At 33.8% G+C, this 17209-nt stretch overlaps 1 protein-coding gene across 1 annotated transcript in view; it reads left to right on the top strand.

The window, feature by feature from the left end:
* Positions 1-414: 414 nt before the first annotated feature.
* Positions 415-17209, top strand: part of LOC124369724 (ubiquitin-conjugating enzyme E2 H) — a 62301-nt gene continuing 45506 nt past the window's right edge. The window contains exon 1 of the mRNA XM_046827782.1: positions 415-671. Within this exon, the coding sequence (XP_046683738.1) occupies positions 619-671 (53 nt within the window). The 5' untranslated portion in view covers positions 415-618. The remainder of the gene's footprint in view (positions 672-17209) is intronic.

Here is a 17209-nt window from a genome sequence, read left to right as displayed (position 1 = left end):
ATTATATGCACTCAAAACAGACTTTACCAAATGAAGAGGAAGGTAACTGTTGTAAGTAACGGCCAGAGTTACATCATCAGGTTTGTTCAAGTCATTCTCTACACACGAACACTTATATATAAATACGCGCACCCAAAAGTTATTTTTTGTAACACACACACACACACACACACACACACACACACACACACACACACACACACACACACACACACACACACTCTTATATAATGAGTCTGATTTTACATTTTTTTCTTGTTATTAGAAATGAACCTTCTTTTTTTGGAATTACAAATTTCATAATTCTTCCTTTTTGCGTATAATCAAAATACGACGAAGAAAAAAAGGCTATGCATCAAGGATAATTTAGTCTACAGCAGTGCAACTGAAGGTCGATGGCAACCCTGACGAACAGTCAGTTGATGTTTGTACTGAAGTGAGAGAGCATGATAATATTGAGACGGAGGAGGGCCAACGAACACAAAAAAGTCGTCAGTGAGGACATTGTTTTGTGAGTGTGTGAATTACGGATTCCCATTTATGAGTGGATTACAATAGTTTTGGTGATTAGAACTTATATTTGTTTTTTGGGTCTACGACCCTTTCATCAATAAAATTATGTCTTCTCCTAGTGCTGGTAAAAGGCGTATGGACACAGATGTTATCAAACTGTATCCTTTGTTGCTTCCATTAGCTCAGCTGAAGAAGGCTAAGATGAGAGACAATCAGCTGTTCTTTGTTTTGACATGGCTAACTTAACATAGGGCCTGTTATTTTGTATTTTTACAACATTATGGAATTAAAATAGTCCTTTGAAAACAGAATAAATGGACTAGAAGGCTTCATGAACTTAATTGGAAATAAAGTCATTGTAATTTGTACTATTTACTTTGACTTTTAACTTAAGACTTAAATTCATACTAGGGCCTAGGCCTAAATATGTTTTGGAAATGCTTGAAATTATTTAATTCCTACTGGATTTAAAGATGATCACAGATTGCTGATAAGTTGCTTATGCTGATATACAATTTAATATAGTTTGCTAAATTACCTTGTTAGGCTATGTAACATTGTTTTAAGAAGGATACACTTGTCAAGTGTTTTCAAGGTTGTCCCATTCCAAAGTAGAACATTTTCTTTTTATACTTATGTAACATTAAGTAAAAATGTTGAGGAACTCATTGTTGATGTCATTGAAGCATTAGGCCTATCCAAATTAAAAATCCATTTTTAGGATTAACATTCTTGAATAGCCTTATCAAGTAGAAAATAAATTACAACCAAAATACTCTTCTTAACTATATAAAATCTGTGATACTGTGTGCATGTCCTACCAGACTATTCAGTATAGTTGTGTTCTTAAATACTAGCCTAGTTTAAAAATTGTTGAAACCTTTTGTATAACAATTCATACAGAAGGTATGTATGTTATTTATAGATAGATTAACAAGAAAGATAAAATTAGTTTTTCCTCATTTGGATGTAATTCTTAATATAATAACAAACAATCTATTTTTATAACTTTGTAATATTTTACAATTAATATTCTAACTGGCAGGTTATTATAAGGTAATGTGCGCATTTTTTAAATATTTAAAAATTATAGCCTATGTACCATAAACTAGTGATGTGCAATTGCGAAAGATTATAAATGAAATGTCAACCGTTCACATGCAATTCGAATGGTCAATTTGCATTCAAAATGTTGAAACAAATGCATGTTATTAAGTTCTTATCTACCTAATTTGTTTAATGCAATCACTGAATCAATGGATTTAAATATAAATATATTGGTAATTTGCTTTAAAAGTAAAATATATAATACTGAACAATTGCGTAGTTAGTATTATGCAATTTAAAAGCACGATTTAGTTCTTAACAGAATATTCATAGAATGAGGAATGATATATGACCTGATTGTCCAGGTTATATATACTGGTAGCTTGCATATTAATAGTGGAATATTAAAAAAATAAGTATAATCTAATTGTAAAATCATTAGTAATCAAATAAAAGAATTTAAGATTTTTATGAAACATTTAAACTTTATTTTAAAACATGGTAGTTATAAAGACGTACTGTTTTTCTAAAATTATGAAACTAATAGTTTGAAAACTAAACCGTCAGTATTTATTTTTAACTTAAATTTCTGTTCAGGAAAAATTTAGATCTGCTTTTATTATTTTGATCTATTTTGTGTACTCTTTTAAATGAAACCACTCAATGAAAAGTTTGATAGGCTGGAATGACAAAACAGTAGCTTGAATTGAAAGGTTATTTACTGTATAGTTTCTCTTTGAATCTTTGAAGGTAGAATAATGTTCTTTCCAAAATTGAAGTGGGTTTTCAATGAGATAGGCTTAGGGTACAAATTAACAAAAGTCTAAATCTGAAATCAAACAGCTGATTTTAAATTGCAGCAGTAGCTTTTCTATAAAATGAATGAATAATTAAAAATTATAATATCTAGAAATTAATGCACACTGTACAAATATTACACTATATCACAAGATCAACTGTGAATATCTAAAGAAAAATAAAATTTCCTGTATGAATGTATTCTACAATCAAATTAGATGAGATAAACAATGAATCACTTTATTGTTGGAATGACAATAGGAATATCATTAACAACATTCACTTACTAATAAGGATGTAAAGGCTAATTACTTTTCAAGCATAACTTGATCTCGGAAATCCCATTATTGTGATCATTATTGCCAGCGTCCAAGAACTAATTCGTGGTGTCAATGAAGAAACTCGGAAAATATCTCTGGATATGTTAAGAAACCTTAAAACGCCATCATTTTGGATAGGGTAAACCTTTTGAGGTTTGGTTTGCAAAATTGTGTTCTACTATGAAAGACCTTTAATTTTATGTACATCTCGACCTATGCTCTAATGAGATAAAATACTTACAATTGCATAAAAAATTATATTCTTATGGTTAATATTGATATACCAAGTGTCATTGTTTTACAAGAAATGGTTAAAAAATTATTAAACCGTTCCGGGACTTTTCAAGCACACTGTATATACAGGGTGTTTGAAAAGTATGGGTACGGCTTAATATTTTAAAAACTATAGGAGATAACATCTATAAACTTTGCACAGTGTCATATGGCTATCTAAACTATTTTTCCTTGCTATTACCATGACATGCCAACCATGGGGGGACGGCCCACAGAGGAAAACATGGAAATCTTAAATTGAAGCATGGGTCGAGTGATACCTCATTTGAAAGAGCTCACTTAGTAGAATTGAATGTCGCAAACCGCATCTCAAAAAGTTTATCCAATCAGAAATGGCGGGTTGTTTTAGGTACACATTGTGAAGTACATTATGCGCTGCCATTTCTGACTGGATCGTCATATTCTGATGCGGTTGGCGGCGTTTCACTCTACTAACCAATGTGTTTTCACTGACTTTTTTTAATTAGCAAATTATGTCATAAATTTATAAAACAATAAATAAATCTAAACAACTTCGGTAATTATTGTGTTTTATTTATTGTGTTATAAATTTATGACATAATTTGCTAATTAAAAAAAGTCAGTGAAAACATTCAACTCTACTAAGTGAGCTCTTTCAAATGAGGTATCACTCGACCCATGCTTCAATTTACGATTTCCATGTTTTCCTCTGTAGGCCGTCCCCCCATGGTTGAGATGTCATGGTAATAGCAAGGAAAAATAGTTTAGATAGCCATATGACACTGTGCAAAGTTTATAGATGTTATCTCCTATGGGATTTAAAATATTAAGCCGTACCCATACTTTTCAAACACCCTGTATAGAACGGGGCTCTAAAGGTTACGTCAGTGAAGTTGTGCAGACATTTTTGGCTAAGTGTAGAAAATCACTGCACATCTTACCATGATGCGACTTTCAAATCTATCCGAATCGGTAAACCTGCCGTGGGGAAATCTAGGCCTCTCAAAGTCATTTTTACCGAGCCTAATGTGGTCCTTGCTTTTTCTAAGAACTTTGATAAAAGTATTCTGAACAATCTTGACCCACTACTGAGTAAAGTGAGTTTTTCACGCGACCGTACTGCTGCTGAAAGAACGAATCTCTCTGAACTGAGATCTTTGCTTAAGGAGAGAACCGATAAGGGTGAGACTGATCTCACCATTAAATATGTAAATGGTATCCCCAAGATAGTTAAGCAATATAACAAAAAAAACTGAGCGTTGGGAGTAGCAGTCTTTTGGTTTATTACCAAAATGTTAACGGACTTCGAACGAAACTTAATGTACTTCGCAAGGCTGTTACTTCCTGTATATATGACATACTTATCCTAACTGAAACCAACTTGTTCTCAGACATTAGTGATCTGGAATTGGGGCTTACTAATTACAATGTTTTTCGCAGCGACCGTTCACTTCATACGAGTCTCAAATCTAGTGGTGGTGGTGTCCTCATTGCTACCAAGGAACACTTGCATGTGAATGTTATTATTACCTCTGTTGTAGACATTGAATCTGTTTTTCTTCGTGTTGGGTCCCTTAATCCTGTATTGATTGGAGGAACTTATATCCCTCCCCAGCAAAACTCCGTAGTCTATAGTAAATTCTGTGATGCTGTTGATGAAGTGATGTCAGTTTGTTCTAATCCCCATTCTATACTCTTCGCCGGTGACTTTAACTTACCGGATGTGAATTGGACTGCTCCTGATCTTGTTGCTGTTGTTGGGAGTTCGAAGTGCCTTATTGACACGGCACTCGCTTTTCAGCTGTCACAGGTTAACACTATCAAGAATGGGCGTGGAGTTATTCTGGACTTGCTCTTTAGTTCCAACCATTCACTAATTGTATCTCCCGCTCTTGATTCTATATTACCACAGGAATCTGCCCATCCTGCTTTATCCTGTGAAATCCCGATAGTCAAGATATCGTCTAAACATATGGGTTCAATTCGAGACTTTCGACGCTGCAACATTGAGAAGATCTCCAATGAACTTTACCATGCATTGGGTCCTGTTTCCTTCCATTTTCCGGATGTCATTGAGTCTTTCAACAACTTTGTCAATACCATTCATGGAATCGTAGTAAGGAATACACCTTTAAAAAAAACCGGTAGATCAAGATTCCCTTGCTGGTTCTCACCGGAGTTGAAGAGCTTAGTAATTGGAAAGAAAATTTGTCACAAAAGGTTCAAATCTACTTCCAGCCCTAATGACTACATCGAATTTAGTCGTCTTAGAGATCGTTGCAAAGAGTTAAGCTCTCAGTGTTTCAGTAACTATATCGATTATGTTAATGGTATGATCCCTCTTAACATCAGAGCTTTTTGGAGTTTCGTTGACAGTGTCAGGGGTTCAACGGAATCTGCGGACACCTACTACCTGGATAACAGCTCGGCGTCGTCGCCAGAAGGCATCTGTAACCTTTTTGCCGAGCATTTTTCTTCCGTTTATAACTCGTCTCCAGGTCCCATTCCTCAATACCATTATCTTTCGGAGATTAATATTTCTTCTTGTGTTCTCACAGAGGGTGACGTTGAGCGTAAACTTGCTTCTCTTGACCCTTTCAAGGGAACCGGTCCTGATGAGATACCACCGATGGTTTTGAAGCATTGTAGTGCCCTACTTGCACCTCAACTTACTGTGCTTTTCAATAAACTTCTGGAGCAGGGAATCTTTCCTGATAGCCTGAAGTCCAGTTACGTGGTTCCTATCCACAAATCATCTACGCTGACTAATGTTCGTAACTATCGGCCCATTGTTATTCAGCCTGCCCTGGGCAAGATTTTTGAGTCTCTCGTACTTGATCGCATTAGTTTTGCCTTCAGGAGTACTCTTATTCATGAGCAGCACGGCTTCACACCTGGTAGGTCTACAGTCACCAATCTCGTTCTATATCAGGACTACATTTTATCCTCTTTTCAAAACCACAGTCAAGTCGACAGTGTTTATATTGACTTCTCGAAGGCTTTTGACACGGTCAGTCATGCACATCTCTTGGCTAAGATGGAGGCTTATGGTGTTTTGGGCAGCCTTCTTCAGTGGTTCCGTTCATATCTATCAAATCGGTCCATGACTGTAAAATTTTCTGGTGCCACCTCCCGACCTTTTCTTGCTACCTCTGGCGTACCACAGGGTTCCCACTTGGGTCCCTTTTTATTCACTTTATTTATCAATGACATCATTGACTGTATCGATGTTGAATGTTTATTGTTTGCTGATGACATAAAAATATTCACATCCGTTTCAACCCTGCAGGATTGCTTAAAACTTCAACGTTGCCTTCTTGGATTGGATGATTGGTGTGTGCAGAACAGTCTTAAGTTGAACATTGCTAAATGCGCAGTCATCACCTTTCACCATTCCTCCGCTCCTATACTGTTTGATTACATACTCAATAACTCTGCTCTCATTCGTAAAACTTCTATTAGAGATCTTGGAATCATAATCTCCCACAGTCTTGGCCCTGAATCCCACATTGATGCCATCACCACTAAAGCCTCTCGTAATCTGGGATTTCTGATCAGAACTTCAAGAAGCGGACTGAGTGTTGCAGCTATGAAGTTTATCTTTACTGCTCTGGTGAGGTCAGTGCTTGAATATGGCAGCGTTGTCTGGTCGCCCTATCAGGTTGGTCATATCCAGCAGCTCCAAAGTGTCCAGGATCGCTTCTTGCGGGTGGTTAGAGTCAGATGTGGATTTGAATGCAGAACTGTGCCATTGGAGGATTTGGGGATTTCCTTGGGTTTGAACTCGCTTGTGAAGCGTAGACAACTTTTAGATGTGGTTTTTCTCCATAAACTAATTAACGGAGACGTGAATTGTCCAGAACTGCTCAGGCGGATCGACTTCCGAGTGCCTCATCAGACCAGGTCCCTTCACACTTTCTGCCGTCGTGTCTACTCAACCAGTTATGTACATCACAGCACTATCCCGAGACTTCACAGACTTGGAAACCTCGTCTCCTCCCGGCATGACTTTTGCAGTGATAGTGTTATGCACCTGAAAAAACATTTTCTTTTGATGTAGACATTGACACCTGGCTCATTGTAATATGAGTATATATTTCTTTCTTTCTATTTTTTCCTCTACTCTTTTCTACATGTATACATTTGATTCTTTTTTTTTTCCTTTTCATTGTTATAAATTATTCCTACGTAGTATATGTGTAAGTGCAGATGGATGTATATTTGATTGTATAATTACTGTTACTATTTATTATTGTTGCTATGCTATTATTGTTATTTTCTATATAGTCTATTTTATATGTTATTGTTATGTTGTAGCAGTTTACTTTGGCATTGTTATTAATTTAAAATGTGGATAATTTTTATTGGCTCATTGTTGAATATAAGAATATCTTATTGTTTTTTTTTACATGTACTAATGGTGTTACCGTAGATAAATAAATAAATAAATAAAATCTCAAATCAATTCAAATCAAATCAAATCAAATCAAATTATTTATTGCCATTGATCACAATTGCATACATGAAATAGGCATTGTCATAGATTAAAATACTAAAATATAAAAGCACAGTAATAAAATACATCGTCATAATTTAAAATTATAAAATATGAAATATGAAAGTACAATTATGCAATAATCATATAAGAGCTCTGCATAAGACAAGTCAATGTAGAATCAACAGAACATTAAATCTACTTCACAGTTGAAAAATTCAGCTAATGTATAAAATGGATTACTCAACAGCCAATTCATTAGCTTACTTTTAAACACAGTAAGAGATACTGCTTGCGCAGACTCATCTAATTTGTTAAAAAAGTTTACACAATTTATCTTATGAGATGAACCAATTTTAGTTAATCTATGCTGAGGAATATTGAGCTTAAACTTATTTCTTGTATTATGTACATGTATGTCTTGCCTGGTGAGGAATAAGTGTAGGTTAGATTTTGTGTATACTAATATCTGAAAAATATAAAGATTGATAACGGTTAATATCCCCAAATGAACAAAAAGTGGTCGGCAATGATCAAAAGGACCTGCTCTACAAATAGTTCTTATAACTCTCTTTTGAATCAACAAAAGATCTCTCACAGATGTTGCATGACCCCAAAGAATCAGACCATAAGAAATATGGGACTGAAACAAACCAAAATATGCTGTTCTTAAATATTCTATAGTAACAATGTCTCTCAATTTCCAAATCAGGTAACTAACCCTAGAGATCCTACAGCACAGGTTTTTAATGTGATGAGACCAATTTAATTTTGAATCAATGTACATGCCAAGTAACTTTACTGATTGAACCTCCTAAGTTTGAGCTGATAAGCTTAATATAATATTTTGGGTTTTATCTTGATTACAAAGCAATCTATTTGAGGAGAACCAATTCAAGGCTTCATCTTCCCCTGATTTCATGGTCATTTGAAGATTGATGAGATTCTTATTACAGGAGAAGAGAGAAGTGTCATCTGCATAAATAACAGCACCCACAGATACATTTTTTGGCAAATCATTAATCAAAATATTGAAGAAAAATGGGCCAAGTACTGAGCCTTGTGGCACTCCAATAGTAACTGTCTCCACAGGTGAATTTTTACCTTGAATTGAAACATATTGCTTTCTATTAGTCATGTAAGAATTTATAAGCATACATGAATGTTTTGACAACCCATAAAAATGAAGTTTATTCAGAATAATACTAAAAGGGGCACAATCAAATGCTTTACTTAAATCCAACAATGAAAGAGCCACAGACTCTTTGTTATCTATTGCATTAAGGGAATAATTTACAATGTTCATAACAGCAGTTGTCGTTGACCTTCCCTTTCGAAAGCCAAATTGTGACTCAGTAAAAAGATTAAATGTTTTGAAATAAAATGAAGGTTGCTTGTGCATTAAAGACTCCAATATTTTAGAAAATATAGGAACAATAGATACAGGACGATAATTCTGAGGTAATTGTTTGTCGCCCTTTTTATAAATGGGGATAACTTTCGATATTTTTAGTAAATCCGAAAAATATCCAAACTCCAAACACTTATTAAAAACGAATGTTAGTGGTTCTTTAATGAAAGGAATAGTTTTTTTTTGACCAAGTAATTTGACACCCAATAAAAGTCCATACTTTTAGAGTTTGAGAGTTTTGCTGTAATCTTTTCTACTTCATTTGGCTCAACTGTTTGCCAAAAAAATGTTTCAGAAGGAACTGATCTATCGCCCAACAGGTCATAATATGAGGTGTTAGTGGGTGGAATACCATTTGAAAGTTGATGGACTGAATTTAAAAAGAAATCATTGATTCGTTTTGGATCAAGTGTTACTGCTTGAGAGTTGCCGCTAGAATTTTCCTGTTTAATGATTTCCCAGGTGGCCTTACATTTATTTGGGGCTGCCTCAATGTAACTCTCACAGGCCTGCCTTTTTGCTCTCTTTAACTCAGACCTATAATTACGTTTACAACCTAAATAGGTATTATAAGCCAATAGAGCATGTTCTGACCTACTATCTCTTAAATTCTTATATACATTGTACAAGCTCAACATGTAATCTTTTTCCTTAGCTAAGTCCTGATTATACCATTGTACTTTCTTTTTTTTAACTCTACATTTATTAGATTTGCTAACTAGAGGGGAACAGTAATGCCAAAGATTGACAAAATGCTTAAAGAAATTGTCAAATAAAACATCAACTGTTATCATACCAGAATTAAATCTGTTGATCATTTCCCACTTTTCATACTTTAACAAATTTATGAATAAGTTTATTTGATTTTCTGTTTGCTTTCTGATTAAAATTTTATTGCAACCACTATTATAATTTTTACTAGGTTCACCCCTATGATCTCGGTATACCTGCATTACATGAGAAATATGGTCAGCAAAATGTCCCTCTAAAGAGCTAATATAATATAAATTATCAGTAAAATTAACCAAAATGTTATCTATACAAGAATTAATATGGGTGGGAGTTTTAACTGTGCAATTCAAATTTAGTGACTTAAGTAAGTTTGAAAAATATATTGAGTTTTGACTCTGTAATGCAGTCATTTCTATATTAAAATCACCACAAATGGCAACCATGGCATTTTTAATCAATAATTCTTTCATAGCCTGTTCAAAGTTATGAAAAAATGAATCAATATTCCCTTGTGGAGATCTATACAAACTAACAATATACATATTTTGTTCAATTAATTTTAAGCAACATATTTCAATATCCATTTCTATGCTAAAACGTTCTAAATTTATTACTTTATAATTTATATCCTGTTTAAAAAAAAATTCCTGCTCCACCATTTTTTCTAATTTTTCTACAATAAAAACTAGCAGGCAAATAACCATGAGGAACATACAGGTTTACTTCGTCTGTAGTCAACCAGTGTTCAGACACACAAATAATATCAATTTTTTCTTCACTACAAAATTGCTCTAATTCTAATAACTTATTTCTAATACTTTGAATATTAAGTTGCAGTATTTTTAAATGGTTTACAGGCTTACTTATTGCACTAAAAAAGGTCCCTTTGATACAATTTGAGATTGGTTCTGCTCAATGATCTGTATATTGTAGGTTGAAGACCGGTTTATGACATCACTCATGTCCGCCTCCGCTATACTGATTCCGTCTTCCAGCTTTTTTAAGTTCAGATCAGTTGAATCTTCTTGAACATTTTTCCCAGTTGATTGACTCTTTGGAGAACTGGAGACGATGTTGGAATAGGCAACCTGTGACCTGATTACATCACGATGTTGATTTGAAATTTTATGTTTAATATTTTGAAATATTTCTTTGATCATTAGGCTTATCTTTTCCTTCCCCTTGTTATTGAAGTGCAGTCCATGAGATGTGTATAGATGTCTAGGCAACAGATGAAGTGGTAATATAAAGACATGGTCTTCAGATTCGGCTAAGTGCTCAATTTCACTGTTAAGATAACTTAATTTTTCATCAAGTTCTGGCTTGTCATGTCGTAGGGGCAATGTAGCTAGGATCAAATTAGTGTGAAGAGTGGTTTGAATTTGTTGTTGAATATCATGTAAGATCAGGTTTTCACTCCTCTTCTCAAGATCGTTCGTTCCACTAATCAATACAGCTGCATCACACTTAGTAAGGCCCTTGATTTGTTCATTCATGTCATGAACGACACCACTCAGCATCGCACCAGGTCTAACAGTAGCTGTCACACAGCTTGTAGTTCTTCGCTGTACTTTATAAGACCGTCCGTGACTGTCTGAAATTATAATTATGTTTTGCATGTCTGATAGTGGTTTATTAGTTGAGGATTTGTGACACTCACCTTTAAAGCTTGTAGATGTCAAAGATTTTTTACTTTTAGGAACTAAAGTATTTTTTAAAGTTTTTTTTGAAAAATGAAGTGGTGGGAATTCACTATGTTGTAAAGAGAAATGCTGCTTTTCTTTACCTACATTACTTTCTGCGAGAACTTGAAAGCTGTTACTTAGTGGTATATAAAATGGTTTTGAATGAACTGGTTTTTTTAAAGATTTATTTTTATTATTTTCAAGTCTTTGCTCATTACTAAATCCAAAACGCAAGACATCTAATTCTAGTTTTAATTTAACAATTTCTTCCTCGCGTTCTAATACCATTTGATTAAGTTTTGAAATTCTAAAGTTAAGAGATTTGTTTTCATTGTTAGTATCATTTAAGTCCTGTCCTAGTGTTTCCATAATTTTGTTTAAATTTTCAATTTCACTTTTCAATTCTTCACAAGTTAAGCCCTCCACTTCACTCATATTGAAAGACTCACTCCCATTACATTGGTTACATTTCCAATTAGATTTTGCATTTGAAATAAATTTAAATTCTTCCAAGTCCATATTAATACACGTAATGTGAAACCATTTCAAACACACTCAAATACAGCTCTACTGCTCTTGTTTACATTTTTATCACAAACTCCACAGGGATACTTTATTTTCTTTACTTTAACCATAATTAAAGTTAATTAAAATTAAAAAAATAACTGATAACAATAGTAGAAACCAGTTAACAATAAATTTAACAATTTAAAATAAATTAATTCGAGATGTCCTTTTTGTGTCAGGTCACCACAACAAACAGTTGTAATGATTTATATTCAACAATAAACAAGTGTCAGAATATAAGAATCTATTTTTAATCAAGAACTTTTAATCTACCTAACACAACTTAAAATACCTGAGAGTGAAATTAGCAACATTATTTATCCTTCAAAATTATAAAGTATGTCTGGGTTTTTTAGTCTACTTACAACTTTTTGCACTGCTATTGTCTTTTTTAGTTCTTTAAATGCTTTTTAAAGGTTTTTTTTTCTTAAATTTGATAAAATGTGGGAAAAACATTTCTATTGTTTTAATATATGCTGAAGTTCTTAGAAAGGTCGATAACAATTCATTACAGTGGTATTGGACTTGTACAAAGGAAGGTACCAGGAAGAATAAACTATAAATTAATTTGTTGCTAGGTAGGAATGTGCCATTCCATAGCTCAATTTGTTCTTGAGATACCCAGCGGAAAACAGAAACACAAGTATATATATACAGACAGAAGAAGAATTTTGCTAGGACTCTTAGTCCTAGTCTTGCTAAGCAAACTATACAAAATTTAAAGATTCTATACAACTATATAACTATAAAAAATTAAAAAAATCAATTAATTCTTGAGATATCACCTTGAGTTATAGACTAGTAATGCTCAACCAAATCACATGGAAGGGCATGTACCATCATCAAAATCTATCTTGTCTATATACAGTATAAATAAACCATTGAACATTTGGTCCAGTAAATTTAATATCTATAAATGCTCTGATTGTTTGTGATAGCTAAAGTCATGTCAGATAAATGAAATTTGTCCAGCGTTTCAAGTGGTAGGCTTTAGTAACACTCTCAACTAGGTTACTATAGTTGGCTTTTATTTATAGCAATAAATACCTCAATAAAACTTCAGTTTTACTGTAAGTAGCAACTAAGATGGGAGAGTAGAGGTTGCTTGATATTCTTATAATAGGAGTAGATCTAATAATACAAATATTATTTAAATACATATGGAAGATTTTCAGTTTTTTTTACTACAGTGTATATATTAAGTTTATGAATCTTCCTTTAAATAATAAAAATGCATATTTCACTTCTAAAGGATTTGCCTGTACTCCAGGTTAGAACTATTTAATTCTACTACCGTAAGTGGGGGTGACTTTGTGACGCTTTTTAGGGGTTTTTAAATGTAAATTGGATAATTACAATTGGATTTCACTAATATTTATCATTATATGTAGCTACAAGTTTTGGCTACATATTAACATGTGGTTGTCAATCCATTCTTAAAGTATCACCAAATTATAATTAATAATATCTGTCACAATCTCACCCCAAATTGTGGGGTGACTTTGTGATGGGTTATATTTCCTATTAAAAGTACAAGGAAAAGATGTTGTAACAAAAGTAACCCCTCAAACCTTTATTGTACAGCAAAAAACAAGTACAAAATAAGTAAAGACAAATATATAATGAATCATAAAAATGTTTTTTGTCATCAAAATTTTGCAAACAAATTATTGTTTCTTATGTTGAAGTTCAAAATGGCTAGCAACCCACTCCAGAAACTTGATAAAATCCTCTGCTACTAATCTGTTTTGGGGGTTGTATGCCATACAACACTTTCTTTATCATAAAAAATTGCATCTGGTTTTGATAGCCATTTCCAATTCTTTTTAGATTGCTCCATAACAGAGACAATGTAACCGCCATCTTTTTTCTCAGTTACTTTTCCTGGGAACAGAGTACCATCAAAATTTACGACTACGTAATCTTCAACTGAAAAGTTCTGTTCATCAAATTCCCCTGTTGCAAGATATTCTTCATTTGCATCTTTACTCGTTCCTTCTAAACAATAATCATCATCGAGATCAGACAGCTGTTCACGGAACAAGTCCAGATCAAGTTCATCGGAATCCTGTAAAGTAAATGTGTCGCTGACATCACTTTCATCTTCTGACTGATGAGTTTTTCTTTTCTTCTGCTTTTGTGCCTTCCCTTTGGTTGGATTTTCGGTGTATAAAGTCACATTTTCCTCAGTTTTATTCTGTGTAGGACTGAGAACATCTGATGCTCCAATGCTCCTCCCTGCAGGTGCATTTAACCTCTTGCGCCTTTTTGTTTCATTTTGGTTGTGTCTCATCTTGTCTTCTTTTTTCTAATTCATGAAGAAAGGATTCTCTGATTAGGTTTTTCATGTCTCCCAAATTTTTGTCTAGGCTAGTTTTAGGAAGCCTCGAAATGACTTCTTGTTTGCTTAGAGGAACTATTCCCGTTTTTCTGAAACCAGAATTTTAATTTTTTCTACTTTAGGTTACAGAGCAGTTACAAGCTTCTTTAATAAGTCAGGAAATTTATCCTTTGGAATTGACAAACATCTACATCCTGAAGTTGTTTGTTTCCAAGAGGAAAGTATTTCCCTCCAAAGTTGTTTTAATGGGCCGAAAAATGCCACATCAAGTGGTTGAAGTAGATGAGATAAATATTCATAGATTATGTATTAGGTGGGAGGGCTATAAATTTGATTTCTTATTCTTCACAGAGACGAAGCACCTCCAGGCTTATGTGGGAGCTCAAATTATCTCCTATCAATATTTTCACACCTTGTTTTTTCAAGATGGGCAACATGAGTGACACGAACCTCAAACATCTGATGATCAAACCATCCTGATTTGCTACTGGTATACCTAGCCCCATTCGGTCCATTCTCAGTCCAAGTGGACCAAATTTTTTCTGCTTTATAATTTGTATAATGCTATTACTATACTTACCTATTTAAATGCTTGAAATTATGTAAAATGTTTCACAGTAGAAAGTTTGCAGGTTTTCTCTGGTGAACAAAAATGTGGTTTTAATTAATACAGAGTAGCTGGCTCAATAATTTGTCCAGAAGTATAAGCAGTGACTGGTAGGTAGCAGCACTTGTCAGGCATCTGGCAATGCTTTGTACACAAATGGCACAATATTTAAAATAGTAAAAATAGAACGTGTGTCACAATGTCACCCCCGCAGGCACAAAGTCACCCCCGCTTACGGCACCTAATATTTTAACTTAAGTACTGTCTCTATTATAATTTATATTAATTTTAATAACTTTACAGTGTTTAAGTCTGAAAAATGAATCTCCATACATTACTTAAGGTTTTCCTAACTCCCAACACGTAAACTTTTAATTAAAACTCAAAATATATAGATATTTATGAAAATTGTGTATTGATTGTAATCATTTTACAAAAGGATAATTACAATAAGAGAACAAACTTAAAGCAAACAATAAAATTCAAATTAAGTATAGTCACATAATATACTTAAAATGACAATAGGTTATTAAAAAGCCCACTTTGTATTTAAATACTTAAAACAATGTGACTTTTGTTTTGGCACTATTGCCGAATAGTAGAAAATTTTTGTGTGTGTAAATATAAGAATATACTTTAACTTGAAGAACTGATTAATTTTCACATTAACTTTAACAGAAAATTACTATAAATATTTAGTTCGCTTATAGCTCACAAACCTAAAAGAAAAAAATCAGCAACTGTGGTCGTGTTATCTGGAATAGCAGTCACATTGTCGGATGGAGAAAACTGCATTCAGCATTTAAGTTACCCTTTAACTTAAACATTACTGACACTCCAATGTGAAACATTTGAAAACAGTTCAACTCAGTGTAAGTTCTTCCAGAACATAAGTTAATTATCAGGAATGAGTGTACAGTCAAACCTCAATATAATGAACCTCAATATAACAAATTCCTTGATATAACGAATTTTTTTAAATCCCCTAGAAGTCTCCATAAGAATCAATGCAAATTTCACCTCTACATAACTAATAAAGCATACTCACAACCTCGATATAACGAATTTTTAGTAATCCTGGAAAAAGTAAATCGCCCTCGGTATAGTGAATTTTTCGTTGTTAGAACCTCTTGTAACGAAATTCACCTCTATATAACGAACGTAAACTAACGTCACAACGGCAACAAAGGACAACAAACAAACAATCATGTCTCAACTTGAAAACTTAGTCACAGCCAATCCGGTCTGAATTTCTAGACAACTTTATTCAGTTGTCATGGAAAGTTTGGATTTTGCGGTGCTTCGGAATGAAGTTACAGTAGTTTAGTGACGATGGACGCCAACAACAAAAACAAATGGCGTTGCTATAAGCGTAGAGCGTAAACGAAAAATTATCAAATGCGTTGAAAACAATCCCATGAAAAAAAATTGGTAATCGTGAAAGAATTTGGCATTCCGCCCAGCACTTTAGCTACAATTTTAAAAAAGAAAGAGAAGTTCGATGACGGAAGTGTACTGTGTTCTAAAATCAGAAAAATAAAGTCGTGTGAGCTGAAGGATGTAGAGGAGTGTGTGCTTAAATGGTTGAAGCAGTGCCGAGACAACAGTATTGCAATAAGTGGACCTATACTTCAAGAAAAAGCCCAGCAGTTTGCTTTTGAACTGGGACGCGAGAACTTCCGAGCTAGCAATGGATGGTTGTCAAACTTTAAAAAACGAAATGAACTTATTTTTCAAAAAGTGTGCGGTGAAAGTGCAAAAGTCGATGATGGTGTTTGTACTGAGTGGAAAGATAAACTTCCCGAGCTAACCGAGGGATATGAACCAGAAAACATTTATAACGCAGATGAAACTGGATTATTTTTCAAATGTTTACCTGACAAAACATTGTCATTTAAGGGTGATAAATGCCATGGTGGAAAAAATAGTAAACATAGTTTTACAGTTATGCTGGGAGCAAACTGCACAGGGACTCATAAATTAAAGCCTACAGTAATTGGAAAAGCGAAAAAAGTATGTTGTTTTAAAAACGTGAATGAACTTCCTACAGACTACATGGCGAATACAAAGGCTTGGATGAATTGTGACGCTTTCAGTGCTTGGCTTTAAAGTCTTAACAAAGATATGAATAAGAAAACTCTCATCTTCATTGATAACTGCACGGCTCATGGAGACATTCCTAGTCTGAGTAACATTAAGGTCGAGTGTCTTCCTCCAAACTGCAACCGCTTGATCAGGGCATTATCCAAAGTTTTAAAGTAAATTATAGAAAAGAAGTCGTAAAACAGTTCCTTAGAGACATGGAAATCTGTTTACCTATAAATATCAATGTTTTGGACGCCATGTGGAAGATCACAAAAGCGTGGAGTAAAGTTACAGAAACTACAACTTGTAATTGTTTCAAGAAGAGTGGATTCACTGTCACAACTCAGGACAGT

Source organism: Homalodisca vitripennis, chromosome X (assembly GCF_021130785.1).
Source record: "Homalodisca vitripennis isolate AUS2020 chromosome X, UT_GWSS_2.1, whole genome shotgun sequence".
NCBI classification, from domain to species: domain Eukaryota; kingdom Metazoa; phylum Arthropoda; class Insecta; order Hemiptera; family Cicadellidae; genus Homalodisca; species Homalodisca vitripennis.
This window is presented reverse-complemented; position numbering and strand designations above follow the sequence as displayed.